This window comes from Dermochelys coriacea, chromosome 5 (genome assembly GCF_009764565.3).
Source record: "Dermochelys coriacea isolate rDerCor1 chromosome 5, rDerCor1.pri.v4, whole genome shotgun sequence".
Classification (NCBI taxonomy): domain Eukaryota; kingdom Metazoa; phylum Chordata; order Testudines; family Dermochelyidae; genus Dermochelys; species Dermochelys coriacea.
Window position 1 is genome coordinate 82,428,228 of NC_050072.1, and position 18,424 is coordinate 82,446,651.

The 18,424-nt window shown below is 42.8% G+C and overlaps 1 protein-coding gene across 1 annotated transcript in view; it reads right to left on the minus strand.

Moving 5' to 3' along the window:
* The window catches only part of FBN2 (fibrillin 2), a 247,169-nt gene that overhangs the window by 36,801 nt on the left and 191,944 nt on the right, over positions 1–18,424 (minus strand). The window contains exons 46-48 of the mRNA XM_038402837.2: positions 18,069–18,185; positions 14,064–14,192; positions 13,575–13,694 (exon numbers count right to left, since the gene is read on the minus strand). Of these exons, the coding sequence (XP_038258765.1) occupies positions 13,575–13,694; positions 14,064–14,192; positions 18,069–18,185 (366 nt within the window). The remainder of the gene's footprint in view (positions 1–13,574; positions 13,695–14,063; positions 14,193–18,068; positions 18,186–18,424) is intronic.

The following is an 18,424-nucleotide window of genomic DNA, read 5'->3' on the forward strand; positions in this document are numbered from 1 at the left end:
GGGATTTAAACATGTTATAAGTTAAACAAAGAAAAATAAAGGAATTTTTACTCTACTACAAATACTTTTTAAGTTCTAGTTATGAAGTAAGATACGAACAGAGGAGAAGCAAATGGAGGGAGTTTGCCTGGGAATTCACCTAGTGGGAAAGCCCACACAGGATTTTGCCTTTCAAGTTTCTGGAAGCAATAAATACATCTGAAGAGGCTCTTGATACATTACAAGGCAGGAAATATAGATAGTGAGGTTGGCTGTTGAAACCTGCATAGGATGTGCCATGTTCTCCTGGACGATAGAAGAGACTTTGTCTGTACAAAGTGCAAGCTGGTCTCCATACTGGAAGAAAAAGGTTAGAGGACTAGAGACCCATGTAATAACCCTGCATTGCATTTAAGAAAATGAAGACTTCTTAGACTGAAGTCAGGATTTGGTACTGCGGGCACGGCATGCCAAAAAATTGGAGAGGGTAGCGCAGGGGGGGACTGAAGAACAAGGAAGAAAGTTGGCAGAATGTTCCTCCAAAAGAAGAAAAAGAAGAGACCCAATATGCCCCCAACACAGATAAAGGTAAGCAACCACTTTCAGACTCTCTGCACAGGCACTACTGCTGAGAATGCCTTGATAGAGTCACCTGAGGGAATGGATCAGAAGAAGACCCCCATTGACTGGAAGGCATGGGATGCATTGTCCTAACCCCCAAGGATGGGGGTTCCACCACCACCACTCCCAAGAGGAGGAGAAGGGTGGTGGTGGTTGGGGACTCTCTCCTAAGGGAGACAGAATCATCCATCTGCCATCCAGACCAGGAATCCCGACAAGCGTGCTGCTTGCCTGGAGTTAGAATTCAGGATGTGACTAAGAGTCTCCCAAGACTCATCAAGCCCTTGGACCACTACCCCTTCCTACTTATCCATGTAGGCACCAACAATACTGCCAAGAATGACCTTAAGTGGATCACTGCAGATTACAAGGTTCTGGAAAGAAGGATGAAAGAGTTTGGGGAACAAGTTGTGTTTTCGTCCATCCTCCCTGTTGAAAGAAAAGGTCTAGGCAAGGACCTTCGAATTGTGGAAGTAAATGTGTGGCAATGCAGGTGGTGTCAGTGTGAGGGCATTTGCTTCTCTGACAATGAGCTGATGTTCCAGAAAAGAGGATTACTATGCTGGGCTGGGCTCCATCTATCAAGTGGCTTGGAAGAGTATCTTTGGACGTCGTCTGGCTAACCTATAAGGAGAGCTTTAAGCTATGGGAGATGGTGACAAAAATCTGGGCAACGTGCATCTAGGCTCAAGTAATAAAGACAAGGAGAAGGAGTTAACTTCTGGAGAAGGGTCTAGAAATCACAACTGCATTAAAAAGGCAAAAAAGAAAAGCAACAAGGCAATCTGCAAAATATCTTTGATGTCTGTATAGAAAGTCAAGGAGTTTGGGAAACAAGCAGGATTAACTGGAAGTCATGGTACATGAAGAAAATTATGACTTAATTGGCATCACAGCGACTTGGTGGGGCAACTCCCATGATTGGAGTATCAGTATTGAGGATATAGCTTGTTCTGAAAGGATAGGTATGGAAAAAAAGGAAGAAGTGATGCACTGTACACCAAGAATGTATACACTTGCCTGGAGGTCCAAGGGAAAGTGGGTGACAGACCTAACCAGTCTCTGGGTGAGAATAACAAGGAAAAAGAACAGGTTTCAGAGTAGCAGCCGTGTTAGTCTGTATTCGCAAAAAGAAATTGAGTACTTGTGGCACCTTAGAGACTAACAAATTTATTAGAGCATAAGCTTTCTTGAGCTACAGCTCACTTCATCGGATGCATTTGATGAAGTGAGCTGTAGCTCACGAAAGCTTATGCTCTAATAAATTTGTTAGTCTCTAAGGTGCCACAAGTACTCCTTTTTTTTTTTTAGGAAAAAGAACAGTAGTGATATCATGGTAGGGGTCTAGACCACCAAATCAGGAAGAGGAAGTGGATGAGTCATTCTACAAGCAGGTAACACACATGAACTGGTATTACCTGTTATAAAAGGTATTACCTCACCCACCTTGTCTCTCTCTAATATCCTGGGACTGACATGTCTACAACTACACTGCATAAAACCTAACCACTAACTTGGCAAGTATCCAGTAGGAATAAGAGGGTGTCCCCCTCCAACAAACCCTGAAACTAGGGTATATAAAACTAAGGTCACGGTATGCTTAAGAGAACTGACAGAACCTAACACAAAAAACTGCACAATCCTAAATGTGACAGACGCCCAGACCAGCTGTGTGGAAAGGACTCTTCCCCCATCCCAGGGTTAAGAGAAAAGAAGAAGTGATGAGATTTCATTTCAAAGACTGTATTTCCCCTTCTGTTTGTTAATATAAATAACTGTAGGTTATCTTGCTGAATCTACACTCTCTAGTGAGAATTCAAGTAAACATATTTTAGATTTTAACTCCTTTATAAATCCAAGAAAATTGACCTAAGAGAGATTGAAAAGAATTGTTTTAAGTAATCACTTTTAGTATTCAAAACATGTCCCTTTGGACTAATGTAGTCAAACAGAAGTAACCACACTCTTCAAAGTGCCTTAAAGACAAGTCCACCCTTGGACATGTGATAAATGTGTTGGGTACTAAATAATTGAGAATTGTTGATAAGTAAATGTAATAAGAAATCTTGGTAATTTGCATGGTTCTTTAATATAACTTCTGAACCTCAACTCTTATGTGTAATAATTTCTTGCAGGTCTGTATTGTGTGTGTGGTATATACAATTGGTTGTGTATACATTTGAGTGGTGAATGGTTGACTATATATTTATGTGGTTCTGGATGCATTAATAAACTATTGGTTGGTTAAGAATAAGCAAATCCTGATTTGAGAAATACTGTGAGTTAAAAGTTGATCTAGTAAACTAACACTCCCTGGTCTCGATAAAAAGGGATTATCCTATTGGATTCGATTATATAATGGCAAACCTAATTCGTTAGACTTCAGCTTTAAAAATATAATTGGCACTTTGGCATACTCATAAATTGACTCCCCCCCATTTCATGGTTACAACAGACTTGAAAGTGCCTACTTTTTTGTGGGTAGATTTTTCTCATGACTGGTTACCTACTACGCAGGAGTACAGACTGAACTTTGGGATAGCCACCCAATTCTATGCCTGAGCACCTCAGCTCTAGGGTGCAGATATGACAGATTGGAGTGCGTTATGGTGCTCAAGTCCTGTATCAGGAGATCTCCTATGAGAGGAAAGCAAAATGACACTTGCAGAGAAAGAAGCAGCTCCAGGAACTGCGCTTGGTGAAAGTGCCTGCTCAGGGAATCTGATACGTTTCGCAGGCATGGAAGGTAGACCACTGAGCTAGCTATGCAGTGGGATAAACTCCAGTTCCACAGTCTTAGTGATTCTGCACACAAGTATTAGGATCTTGCTCCCCCCCTCCCCCAGTGATTTATATAGTATATTGCTGTTCTGTTGTCCAGTATTACCTTGACTGAGCGGCCCTCAATGTTGTGGAGGAAAAACTGGCACTTGTAGAGAACTGCCCTGAATTCTAGAACATGGATGTGGAGACAAGCTTCTTGAGGAGTCCATTTGCTGTGGGCTGTAGAGCCTGGAATCCCAATGCAGTGGAGAGGCATCCGTAGTGATGACCCTTGATGGGGACGAATGCAAAAATGGAACTCCCTCACAAATTCTGAGGAGACCAACTGAGAGTAGAGAACTCTTGGAGGTATGGTCGCTCACTTGAAAAGACTGATGGGGATGTAAACCATTCAGAGCCAGGTCTGAAAGCACTGAAGGTGAAGTCTTGCATGGAGCATCACAAACATGCAGGCTGACGTGGTCTAAGAGTTGCAGGCAAGCCCTTGCTTTGGATTTGGGCTCTGCTGTAGAGTGGAGATAAGAATAGCCATCGTGGTAAACTTTTTTGCAGGTAAGTATGCTCTAGTGGCTGAGTCCAGAGTGGCTTCAGTGAAGTCTGTATGCTGTACCAGTGTTTGTCTAAGCCTGGACATGTCTACCCTAAGGCCCAGGATGTAAAATAAGACTAGGGCCATGTTTGTTTCTGACTGGAACTCAAAGAGGATTCAGTTGCCCAGATATGGAAAGATGGTTATTTCCCCCTTCCCCGATGCAGTTAAGCTGCAATGACAGTGAGGACCTTTATAAAGGTCCTCAGAGCAGCTGAAAGGCCAAAGGGGAAGGAACAGTACTGGTAATGCTCTGTACCAACAACGAACCATGAGACGGGTGCTTAACTACATGAAAGTATGCAGCCTAAAGGTTGAGGACAATGAGGCAATCTCTGGGAATTAAGGATGGAATTAATGTTGCTAGGGTCAGTATCTTGAAAGGCTGCAAAAAGATATTCATAGTTATGAGGTCTAGTATCAACCTCCACCTTCCTCTCCTTTTGGAAACTAGGAAGTACCTGGAGCAGAACCCTCTTCTGAAAAATTTTTGGGGGAAATGGCTCAGTCACTCCCAAAAGTAGAGATTGAATCTCCTGATTTAGGAGACCTATGTGAGAAGTGTCGCTGGTAGGGAAAGGGGCAGGGGGGAAATGGAAATGAATGAAATATCCTGTGGAAACCACTTCTAGGATCCAGCTTCTGATGTGATGAGTTCCCAGGCGGATAGAGGGGAGATCGTCCACAAAGAGCAGATGGAGAGTGGTTTCATGCAACATGAGATCCAGAAAAGGGGGTGGTTCATGACCCTCGACCATGCTATCAAAATGGCCATTTGATGGAAGGTGCAGACTGGTAGGTCACCGTTGAAGAGGGCCCCTTCTTCTGAGGTCTGGAAGAGTTCTGCATGTCTGGTATAGGTCTGGTATTTAAAAGGTTGAGAATATTGAGCAAGCTATGATTTGCTAAATCATCTTTTTATTGTAGGCATATAGATCCGAAGGGATCACAGAGTCACCCTGGAATCCTTCAAGGAGTGGTGTGAACTGTTGGCGTCACTACTGAAGAGCTTAGACCTTCAAAAGGAAGGTCCTCCACTCTATTCTGAACCTCCCTGGGGAAGCTGGAGGATTGTAGCCAAGAGTCTCATTACATGATGATGCCCATTGCCATCAAATGTGAGGCTGTTTCAGCTACGTTGAGGGAGGTTTGAAGGGAAGTCTTCACAATCATCTGGCCTTCCAAGATGAGAGCTTGAAACTGCTCTGTTTGATCTTGTGACAGGTAGTCACTAAAATGTGTAAATTTCGCATAATTTGTAGAATCATATTTTGCCATTGAAGCCTGATGATTCACAACCCTAAACTGGAGAGCAGCCAATGAATAGCTCTTTTGGCCCAGATGGTCCAGACCAGAGGTGGGCAAACTACGGCCCGCGGACCATATCTGGCCCACGGGACCCTCCTATCTGGCCCCTGAGCTCCTGGCCTGGGAGGCTAGATCCTGGCCTCCCGCTGTTCCCCCTCCCCTGCAGCCTCAGTGCGCCACACCGCCAGCACAATGCCCTGGGCAGCCAGACAGCGCAGTTGCAGAGCCACGGCCTGACCCAGTGCTCTGAGCAGCGCGGCTGTAGCACCACCAGCCACCGGCGCTCCAGGCAGCGCGGCAGGGGAGGTTGGATAGAGGGCAGGGGAGTTCAGGGGTGTGGTCAGATCGGGGTGGATAGGGGTTGGGACAGTCAGGAATAAGTGGAGGTTGGATGGGGCAGCAGAGGGCAGTCAGGGGTGGAGTGTCCAGTGGTGGTCAGGGAGCAGGGGGTGGTGGAGGGGCAGGAGTCCCGGGGGAGCTGCCAGGGGACGAGAAACAGGGGGGAGGGGGGAGGGCCATGCCTGGCTGTTTGGGGAGATACAGCCTCCCCTAACCAGCCCTCCATACAATTTTGGAAACCCAATGTGGCTCTCAGGCCAAAAAGTTTGTCCGCCCCGGTCCAGACTCTTGAGCTCTTTATCCTAGGGAGTCAATTTGCTTATTGGCTGCTCTAGCTGACAGCATCTGTTACCAAGGAGTTGGGGGTGGGATGGGAGAAAATATATTCTAGTCTCTTGGCCAGTACATAATATTTTTGTTTGCTCTCTTGCAAGTAGGCATGATGGTAGCAGGATTCTAACACACAGTACAGGTGGTGATTGTAAAACCTCATTAATAGGTGACCTAGTCCTGGGGGAGGAATGCATACTGCCCCGTAGGGAGTGTTGAGTTGGGGCCATAGACACCTCATCAGGTAAGGAGGACCTTCTAAACCTTTAACTCCTGCTCCTCTCATCCTGGGGAGGAGATTCCAGTGGTACCTGGTCTGTTGATAAAGATGGGGCCTCTTATGGGAAGTATCCTATAATACCAGTCTGTGTCTGTAGATCATGGATTCAGAAAGCCCACTGCAGTGGTGCATAAAGAAAGGGAGTGGGCCTCGCGGGGGTTCCTGCCAGGGATAGCATGGGCACTACCTCCAGAGAATGGAGTTGGAATGCAAAAGAGGCAGAATCCTGGATAGAAAAATCCCAATCTGAGGAATTATCCTCCCCATATCCTACTAAAAAGACCCAGACATTGGCAGTGGGGATGTATCAGTACCAAGCGGGAGGAGACTGTATGCTGGGATGCAGGATAACCTAAGGACACTCTGGCTCGAAATGGTGAGATGGTACCAGAGGGATCCTTTTGGGTACTCCTTAGGAAGGGAAACCTAGGTTCCTCTGTAACTAAGAGGGCTTCATGGGAGAGGAAAAGACAGTTACCTTTTCCGTAACTGGTGTTCTTCGAGATGTGTTGCTTATGTGTATTCCACAATAGGTGTGCGTGCTCGCCACATGCACTGGTGTCAGAAGTTTTTCCCCTAGCAGTACCCGTAGACCCCTGGAGTGGCGCCTTCATGGTGCGGTATAAGGGGCGCTGTGTGCTCCCCCCACACTCAGTTTCTTCTTGCCAGACAACTCCGACAGAGGGGAAGGAGGGCAGGATGTGGAATAGACATGAGCAACACATCTCGAAGAACACCAGTTATGGAAAAGGTCTTTTCTTCTTTGAGTGATTGCTTTTGTATTTTCCACAATAGGTGATTCCAAGTTATATCTGTTGGAGGTGGGAAGGAGTTCACAAATTCTCAGGGAAGAGCACAGCCCTACCAAACCTGGTGTCTTCCCTTGTCTGGGAGACGATCGCATAATGCGAGGTGAATGTGTGAACTGAAGACCATGTGGCAGTTCTGCAAATGTCCTGAATGGGGACATGGGCTAAAAAGGGAACCACAGACTGGTCAGCCTTATTTCAGTCTCCAGCAAAATCATCGAGCAGGTCCTCAAGGAATCTATTTTGAAGGACTTGGAGGAGAGGAAGGTGATCAGGAACAGTCTACATGGATTCACCAAGGGCAAGTCATGCCTGATTGCCTTCTATGATGAGATAACTGACTCTGTGGATATGGGGAAAGCGGTGGATGTGATATATCTTGACTTTATCAAAGTTTTGATACGGTCTCCCACAGTATTCTTGCCAGCAAGTTAAAGAAGTATGGATTGGATGAATGAACTATAAGGTGGATAGAAAGCTGGCTAGATTGTTGGGCTCAACTGGTAGTGATCAACTGCTCAATATCTAGTTGGCAGCCGGTATCCAGCGGAGTGTCCCAGGGGTCGGTCCAGGGGCCGGCTTTGTTCAACATCTTTATTAATGATCTGGATGAATTGCACCTTCAGCAAATTCGCAGATGACACTAAGCTGGGGGGGAGAGGTAGATACGCTGGAGGGTAGGGAGAGGGGTCCAGAGGGACCCAGACAAATTGGAGGATTGGGCCAAAACCTCCTGAGGTCTCTTCCAACCGTAATATTCGATGATTCTTTCACAGTGCTAACGGGAACCTGAGATGGCAGTGGGGATAATGAAAAGTTACAGTCTGAGTGCATGCGACCTGAGATGGACAGTATGGAGAGCAGTGTGGAGGTAAGGTCAATGTGCTCCTTGTGGCTGTATACGTAAAGAGCAGTACTGGAGCACTGGTTGAAGAAGGCTTCTTAGGGGTCTCCTAGAGGTCTACGGTTCCAGTACCAACAACGGTGCCACTCACGGTGGTTTGTTAGAAGACATCTCGACACGAGGCATACCAAAAGTCTTTTCTGTTGGGTACTGGTATCTTAGTACTGAGGCCTGCAGAAACCTTAGCAGTATTTACACTGGGACGCAAAGTCTCCTTACTCCCTGTCCTAAAGAAGTGACTTCCCCCTTTTGGAGAGTCTCTCTCCGGGGAATGGGTTTTCTACCTCTGAGTGTTTTACTTCTGAATCTGCCTTATGGTCTTTTGAAGTGAAGTCTCAACTAAGTGACTGAGGCCAACATATGGGGGAAGGGAGTTGGACCCCCTCACAGGTCTCAATGAGCACTCCATCAGGAGCAGAGTCAATCTATCCTCCCTCAGCTTGTGAGATCTGCTTTTAAGCCTCATGCAGACCTTGCTCTTAGATGAGACCTATGACTCTCCAAGGCAGCTGGGATGCTTTTTGCAGAGGGGGAAAGACCTGTGGCAGATCTGGCAGGGTTTGAAACCCTGGATCTTTGGCATAACCCAAGCAGGGAGGTTGTAGACAACAAAAGTGAGGGTAGAAGACCCTGACTGCAAAGTGATCAGGGGAGAGGGGCAGAAACACAAACACATGCTAAAGCAAATAATATAACAATTAGGAAGAAAATAAATAAAATTCTTATTTTCTTAAGAAGATAAGAGCTGAGAAGTTCACAGTGGACACCACTATGCTCTGTCTTGAGTAAAGGGCAGTTGAGAAGGAACTGGAGCAGCGGTATGTCTGCCTCTCCCTATATATCCTTGCATCAGAATCCAAGGATATAAAGAGTGCAGGTGCGGACACTGCTAACTAAAATCTCTGAGCAAGAGCGCATGAACACATGCACATTCTATGCATCCGATGAAGTGAGCTGTAGCTCACGAAAGCTTATGCTCAAATAAATTTGTTAGTCTCCAAGGTGCCACAAGTACTCCTTTGCTTTTTGCATTCTATGGTAGAGCACACATAGGAACAAAGGAGAACTGCACTTCCAACATACCATTTGGCAGATACTGCTTCCTAAAACTGCCTTTTGGAATATATTAGGCTCCAGAAATATTTCACTTTATGAGACAGATGTTAGAGAATCTAGCAGGCATGAAAGTGAACACTGATACCATAATGGGCATGGATGCCAGAGCACAAAAGAGAGTACAATGATTTAAACAACATTCCGGTAGCAGCTCCAGAGCTGCAATTTTCTGGCCCCCTGAAAGACATCAAACTCTCCACGTGTTCCTTGAAAAGAGGGCTGGGAGTGGTACTATTGCAGAGTTATGGAACTGACTGATTACCAGGTTTGTATGCATGGATGGCTATAATGGCTGCAAAGAAGACATATCTGCAAACTGAAAAAAGAGACATTAGGTCTGGCAGATGGATGTACTAGATTTCACAATTTTATGGCCATAGCTTCAAAGCAGAAAGTTAATCATAAATCTCTGATTGCAATACACAAAAAGTGGCTTGGAGAAGCACCATCAAGGCTATAGTGACTACTTTAAAAAATACAGAACTATGATGTGATCCTGAAGTTCTAACCTGAACACCACTAAGTAATGGCAGACACACTCGCAAGAGCTTGTGGTTCCCACAGAGTGCTGGGAAAGAAAAACATTGGAATGAATATACAAAGATCACCTTGGAATGAGCACATCAAAAAGGAGAGCTAGAGAAGTTGTATTCTGGCCACAGATGAATAGTGGCACTGAAGAAATGGTGAGCAGAACGGTGAAGTGTGTCAGAAGTACTGAGATTCCTAGCAGAAGGAACCAGTGTTTTGATATGAACTCACAATTTCATGCAGCAAAATTAGAATTGACATACTCAACTTTGGGAAGACATGATCACCTGGTTAGAATGGATTATTTTGGTAATTTCCCAGTAGTCACATATTTTAAAAGATTAAGTTTAGGTGAAATGAGTGAACTCTAGGGATCTTCTTGTGTTTCTGGTCCTTTTCAGATTCTCCAGCATGGAACTAGAGAGATCCAAACCCTCAAAAGGCAAGTTGATAGCCATTACCTGCACTTCTTGGGAAGGCCAGACATTCTCAACTGGGAAAGTCTTCTCAAACAACTGTAGAATTCATAGATCTAACTGCTGTTCTAAACATCATAGAATACTCATCATATGATATGGTTTCTGGCTTGACTTGATTTGATTCTTATTTTAATATTAATAACTTCTCTTTGGTGATATGTTTTCTTGATTTGATTTTAGTTCAACAATTTTAATAAAATTTACAAAACAGATACCGAGTCACATTTATTTCAATGAGCAATATGGGTCCGGAACTTTTGCGGACCTGGGTGGATTTTCAGCTGGTCAACCTAAAAGCTTGACCAGCTCCCCTCATTAGGCTTTGCTTCTGACAGGGGTCATGCATGCTGTAAACCTCTAGTCAAATCAAATCTTCTCATTAGAGGATCAAAATGCTCTCCAGGTCTTGAGAGAGAATGATGATAAATAATGACATTTAGAAAAAATTACAATTACTGATTTATGGTACAACATCTGATGTAATTGCACATACACGGAGATGCACTGTACTCCTGACAGAATTCTGCACCAATACAGGGGAGCAGAATTCATATGGCCCGCATATTTCTATTCCCCCCCATGCAGAAAAATTCAAAGAAAATCTGCAGGGGGACGCGCATCTCTTCCCTGGCAGCCCAGGGTGCCTGGAGCAGCTTCAGAGATGCAAATCACTGTGGGAGGAGGAGGGACTTGGTGGGGGAGATGATCACCATCAGCGGGCAGGGTTGGCCAACAAGTGAGAGAGAGACTGTCCCTCTCTCTTGATACTGTGGCTCGAGGGGTGCAGAGGAGGGTATCCAGGAGGAAGGCTCTGTCCCGGAGATAGAAGTGTAGCAGTCTACTTGCCTAGTAAAATGTAACTTCTTGAAAAAACAATTAAATATTAGTATCATGTTACTGAAAATTGTTTGTTTATAAGTTAAAGAAAATAGCTTTTGTTAAAAAAAATTTTTTGTTAATGTTGCTGTTGATGGTTAATTGATCTCATTCTCCGAGGCAGAAATGTAGCAACCTATCTGCATAGTGAAAAGGAGTACTTGTGGCACCTTAGAGACTAACAAATTTATTAGAGCATAAGCTTTCGTGAGCTACAGCTCACTTCATCGGATGCATTGGATGAAGTGAGCTGTAGCTCACGAAAGCTTATGTTCTAATAAATTTGTTAGTCTCTAAGGTGCCACAAGTACTCCTTTTCTTTTTGCGAATACAGACTAACACGGCTGCTACTCTGAAACCTATCTGCATAGTAACACTGTTAATTATTCTATTGTTAGTTAACTGTTCCCATTTTCAGTCAATTCCCCCAGGAGCATAAAAACTTTTAAAGAAGTTTTAAGGCCCCTACATTGCCAGAGTGATGTAAAGCCTTATAAATGACAGTAAGGGAATCAGGTAGGAAGATCTATGCACTTTCTCACTTTTTTCCTGTGCCAAAGTGGTACAATGGGGTTAGATTTTTACTTACCCATTTAAAAAAAAAAAGATTTTTGAGGGCAAATAAAACATTTACCATGCAGTCAATAAAATGTCAGGACAATCAGAACCAAGCACTTCTCAAAGTACCCTGCTAGGTCCAGGACAATGATTAGCAAAACTCTATGACTTTCATGTGTGAAAGTCTGAGCAATTTAAAATGACATTCTACTTTTTTTTTTTTCTGTTTGGTGTTCTCTAATGTAATTTAAATGAAAATCCAGGATTATAACTGGAATGGAGGGTACTAGTTACCAAGTATTTGTAACTTAACTTTCATATGTTTAGGAAATGCTGAATAGTTATTGTGACATTTTTTCTGTATTGTAGTTCAAAAGACTTATCAAAACAATTGAAACTGGTGTGATTGTATTGCATTATTTTGACAAATAAAATCTGCAGAATTTTGCAGAATTTTTAATTGCTTGGTACAGAAACCCCCCAGGAGTAACGCTGCCTTCACTCACACATCAAACTCTAGTTGCACAGGTGTAAGTGAGTTGAATTGAGCAATAATAAACAAATTTCAAATACAGTAACAGAACATTACAAAGAAGGCTGCACATTAGAAAAGCAACATAAAATAAACTGATTACAAAATTTGATATTAATAAAAATGACATATATAAAAAAAATTCTATTAATATTTTTTGCTTAACACGGCAGGATGAAGAAAGTAGGAATATGCAATTCTGTTTTTTGTTGGAACTGCAAGTTGACTAAAGGGAATATTTTACACTTTTACTGTGGTGTTGTCCAAAAACATACAAGACACTGAGAGGAAATTAAACATGGTCTTAAACAGTGATATTCCTGGGGACGCAACAACTTTCATTTTGAAGGATTTTATAACTGTAGGTGATTTGGATTAATCTTAAACTCAGTTGTTAATATAGGCAGCAGCAGCCAAAAGGAGCTGCGAAGTCAGCAGGCAAACTGAACAATGTAGAATGATACTTGCATGAAAAACTTGTGATCTTAGAAAATATATCATACTTTTAAAAGAGGAAAATCTACACTGTCTTTGAGATCTGTCTTTGTTCCTAGATTTAGATAGATTAAATTGTTACAGACCAAATATTGAAGTATGAACAGAGGTTTTCTTCTGTCCTTACTTGAGCATGTCTCCCACTGACTTCAGTAGGCGTTCTCCCTGAGTAAGAATTTCAGTAAGAATACTGTAGGATTAATTTTAACATATATATTACTTTTAGTAAATTTTACTTCATGGTAGCCCTCTTCTTAGTTTTCCTGATGAGGACTGAACTTGTTTGGGTATTGTTTCTAATTTGGTAACTATGGTTTCAATTCGCTGCTGCACTGGAGCAGAGCTCTGTATTTCTCCTCCACAAAACGAGAAAAGAAAGGTGACATTAAAGCGTTGAACTGATTTTCAATAGGGTTCTCAAAGATATTCTTCTAAAACTGAAACAAAGATCTGTTTCACCATCTCTGCTATGAATTTGGGATTGAAATCTTGATGCACATGCTCCCACAGGCTGTAAGACTCAAAAACAGAAAACATCTGTTAGGAGAAATTGATTTAGAAAACTCTGTTTCCATAGGGAAAAGTAGCTCAATAGTTTTATTAAGATTTTTAAATGTCACAATTCTATGATGTTGGCCGTTTAATACTTCTAATGGCCGTTTAATGCACTGCTTGCCAAAAATTATAATTTTTGTAATCACTATATATATTCAGTAGATAGTCTCTCTTTTTTCATTTGGAAAAAAGATTAGGAAAAGAAAGAAAGACTGTAAATTCTTTGAGCATTAGACAAAATATTTTTTAATTTGGATTAATGAAAAATATTGAGTCCTTACATCCTTTTCTCTCACTACAGCTCATAATTCTTGCCTGCTGACTAAAAGTACAGCTGCTGATAGCTGCTGCTTATTCCTAGTCATCATGACTTGCTAAAATAGAAGTGGCTTTTCATCAACAATATTTACATGTTTTTCATCAAGTCTGCACCAAATAGTCTACTATATTGGTAAATCATTCAGAAGTAACAGTAACAGTTAGCCTTACCAATACAGCTTTCACTTTTCACTTCATATCCTGGTGGACAGATGCATCTGAATGACCCTTCCAAGTTCTGACAAGTACCAGGAAAGCATGCACCAGGAAGTGCCATACACTCATTAGTATCTTAAAAGAATAAATAGAATATATAAGGATGTAGAAATTTAGAAATTAATGCAACAGTGAATTAGTTATGTTTATGTAACAATGGCTGACATTATTGTCATCCACAACAGAGATGACAACAGAGGGTTGTCTTTTATGAGCCTATAGGTTCTTTCCTGACTTCATCAACTTAAGCGAGCTAGGGAAAGGAAAACAAATGACATTATTCTAAACCCTCACACTTTTGCCACCAATTTTCTTAATGTAAATCTTTTGTTCTCAGTATTTTATCTTAGATATTCAGATGGTATTATTTACTTCTAAATAGGGCCACAGTTTGATTATTTCAAGTCAGAGAAGTTTGGAATCTCTGGTTGGTTTAGTACATACCAATGCAATTCTTGCCATCCGGAGTAAGTTCATATCCTTCGTTACATAAACATTTGAACGAACCAATTTCATTAAAACATTGTCCATTTCTGCACACCTGACCAAAGAAGGAACTGCACTCATCAATATCTGTAAATAAACAAGAGAGGTTGAGCCTTTCCAAGAGGTCTAACAGTTAGAATGTATATGCAGACACAGTATATACAGTATGGTATAAACACACTAATGTTGCAATATATAATTCCATGGAAGAGACAAATCCTGAGCAGCAAGGGAACAGTTGACAGCTAGTGGAAAGTAACTCTCACTTCAGTACATTAAGGCATATGTTCTATTTAAACAACACCCCCTTTTATAGGGTATTACAATTTTTAAACTTGCAGCATTACATCAGCTACTGCATCTGGAGATGTTCAGTTGCTGCCAAGTAACTCTTTGTGTGATACTAACTTCAGGCACAGAGAAGAAAATGTTACATAGGTCATTTTGGATTTCATCTGGTGTTTTAGATGTGCTCAGGTTTTCACTGAACTTGTTTTTATTATTTTTCACATTTTTGAAAATGTATATTGCAGACAGCACTGAATCATCCTGCGTCCTGCAAGCTGATTCTGTAGTTCAGGAGACCATAACAAGTGGGAGACTGAGCACTGGAAATGCCCAATTAGCTCTACAGAGCCATTTTAGTAACACAGATTTAAAAAGACATGTGAACAAGGACAGTGCAGATGGAAAAGTATGGGGTGGATAGAAGGAAAAGAGACTGTGTCAGGTAGAATAAGATGCTAGCTGTTATTTCTAGTTGGTTTAGAGACAACTTATGCTTTTTTTATTTAAAAATATTTTAATTTGAGACTTGAAGATTAAACACTCTTCTATTAGGTATATAATCCTTATAGCTTATTGCAGAGGTTTCAACCGTCCTCTGAAACATCTCATACTGGTTTCTGCTGATAACAGAATACTGAACTAAATGGAACACTAATCTGACGCAGTATGGCAATTTCTGTGTTACTGGTTACAGCTCATGAACCATTCTTCTCTTTCCATGCTGTTTACTCCATTCAGATATTTGTAGTTGGTTATTATCTCCTTGTGATGAGCTATGCTATCCTTCAGTGGGCAGGGGCATGGCTGAGGGAGAATGCCATAGGGCTCCAGGGCAGGAAGGCAAATAGTAATGAATGACCCCGGGCTATGAATCAACTTGTACTTGTTAGCCTCCTTGAAAACAGCATGGAGCCATTATGAGAGGAAGATAGCTGCTGGGCTACTGGGAGTGGATCAACAGCCATTATGCCACACAAAAGGAAGGAACTTCAGTTCAGTGCTGTAGATTTTGTTCTGTTTAAAGCTGCATTCTGTTGCCCATGTGCAGCAAGTTTTGCTTTTTTCCCCTCTGCTGGAGGAGAAAAGGATGTAAAAATGATTTATAGACTGTGTTATGGTTCTCTCCAGGAGTTGGAAGGAATTTAAAGACTTCCTCTCCCCACCCCCATTCAGCCTGTATGAAGGCTCTTATTTTCTCTTATTTCCCCCTTAGAGGAGAGGATGTCAACCGACCTACTCCGTTCTCCAGCCCATGAAGGCTTTAATCTCCCTCTTAAAAAAGATGATCCAGGAACCATGGTTATGGAAAACTATCAAAAGCTTAGCTGTACTCTGGAAACAGTGGTGACTGTAAAAAGAACGAGGAGTACTTGTGGCACCTTAGAGACTAACATTTATTTGAGCATAAGCTTTTGTGGGCTAAAACCCACTTCATCGGATGCGTGCAGTGGAAAATAAAAAAATGGGTTCAGTGACTGTGGGTAGATGAAGTAATCCTGGGAGGGCAAGAAAGTTTGGGAGGCCAATAGAGACTGCTTCCTTGGTACTGATGTTTCCCTCTTTCCCTAGTACTGAGGACACTCCCTCTTTATGGAAGTTCAGCTATGAAAATTTGAGGTGGGCTAGTGACAAGCTATTAGTCTAGAGGAGGGAAATATAAAGGGAGGGGAGGAAGTCTTAATAATAATAAGGGGTCCAGAACCCAAGTTTCCAGAAGAATGCTGTGACTTGAGCAAAAAGAAAAAAATTAACTTGTAGACAGTGATATCATGAACACTTTTGCAATGTATGAACATGAATCAAAAGAGGTACCGAAGTGAGCTAACTTAGAAGAACCAATTGTAAGAAGAAAATTATTTATTTGAATCAGTGGTTCTCAACCTATTTAACATTGTGGGACACACATGCAGCTCTCTATGTTTTTTGTGAGCCGCATCCACACAATATATATACTACCTGTACATCTACAAAAAATAAGGTTTCGTATTTGTTATATGACAGCAATATGATTCAAATCGATATAGTACCTTTCTTTCAACACTGACAAATGTCTACCAAGAGCATTTTAATTTAGCAAAATAAGTCAAAACATTCACTGTTAAAATTAATTAAATTTACTGTAAGGGTAATGGCATGGTGTACTGCCACCCTCTTTTCCAGAGCTGGGCTGAGTGCCCAGAGGGCGTACTCCAAGAGCGTGCCTGCAAAGATGGAGAGGGCACCCCAGTGCAGGGTGCCCTCGCAGCCAGGGATTGCCCTGGATTGATCCAGCCCTCTCCCCCGCCAGGGACTGCTCCCCCAGCATTCAGACCCCACCCCTAATACTGGGCTGGCAAATGTGCCCACCCTGTAGAGACAGGGTGTCCTCTCCAGGGCAGAATACCCCTCCCAGGGACTGCTCCTCCAGCATCCAGCCCCTCCCACCCCACCCAGCAACTGCCCTCAGAATCAATCTCCCCCAAGGACTGACCCCAGACACCAGTTCTCCCACCTGCAGTCTGTCCCCCATGCACCAGCTGCACCCTCTCCCTCATCCCTAACTCCCTGCACTCCCACCCCTTGCCCCAGACCCTGCCTGCGACCCCTACAGCCCTAGCACTCCCACCTCTGCACCACCCACTCTGCGCCTGTACTTTGACACATAGCTCAGCTGAGCAACCCCCCCGTCCACCTGCCACTGCAGTCCTGGTGCCAGGAAGCCTGCTCCAGCTGGGGTCACTGGACCTGTGATCTTGCAGAGTAGGGGGGTGCTGAGTATCCTGACCTCCTGTCAATGCTGCTGGGGTCGGGGCTGATACCACTGGGCCTGATCCTGTGCCACCCATTTTTGTACCCCTTGCTGGCTCTGCACCCAGGTCAGGTGCCCTTCCCACCTCACCATATTTACAGCCCTGAGAACATCACATGGGCCGCAGCTGTGTGCCGACTGGGACACAAGCGACTACTGAGAACCACTTATTTAGATGTTATTAATGCATTGGGCAAACGCCCAATTGTAAATCCTGTATTGTAAATAAGGAACAGTGCCATACAACTTGGGATGAAGTATCATTTTCAGTAATGGCTCTGAATCATTGCTATGGCTGAAGAATGCTCAGCACAAGTCTCCAGTGGGAGTGAGGCAAAAGATACTTTGAGCCATATTTGCAACCCCTGAAGATTCTGGACCAGTCCCTGATGTGATTTATGCTGGCTGCCGATGGCCCCCAGGGACCGTCACAGCAGTTGGGGATCAGCTGAGTGTAAGGGAATATCAGTCATGCCTCCTTTCCTTCTACGCCAGAAGCCAAGAGGCGGATGGCACAAAAGTCACTATGGCAGCACTGCTCGAAGGTTTCTCAACCTAGAGGAATCCTCCAGTGGCTGGGACTGCTTTGCACTATCAGATCAGAGCAAAGCAGTCCCAGTGCACCAAAGAGTCAGGGCTACATCTTTTTAAAGAATGAAACAAGAAAATTCTTTAAATGATATCAAAAATAATGATTTGTTGAGAAAGTGTTATCTACAGAAGTGCACAAAGGAGGTAACAGTATCATTTTCTGTACTTCCTTGCCTTTGCTAGTACCCTGATCAGTTCCGACTATGGTTTAGGAGTTTTTTAAGTTTCTTTAAATACATCCCCATGTGACACCAAAGGAGCAGCAATGAAATTAACGTTTGGATTAAAGTACTTACCCATACAGTCATTATTATGAGTGAGCTCAAATCCTGGGTAACACAGGCAGTTATATGATCCAACTGTGTTTTTACAAGTTCCATTTCCACATGGATGGCGTTCACATTCATCAACATCTGCAAAGACACAAATTTGTAGACAGGAACTTGTCTTCCCAGTTGTTTGTTAATGTGGTATGCACACAAAAGGGTCTTGCAAAGACTCTTTATTCAAGTATTAGTTTCTAGTGTATTTTTAAGAAAAAATGGCAGTTTTCATGATTTTGCAGAATTTTTAAATTTATTTTTTTGTAATGTGGAAGGTGAGACTTGAAATTTTTTGTAAGAGTTGGCAGGATCATAGGGATATTTTTACC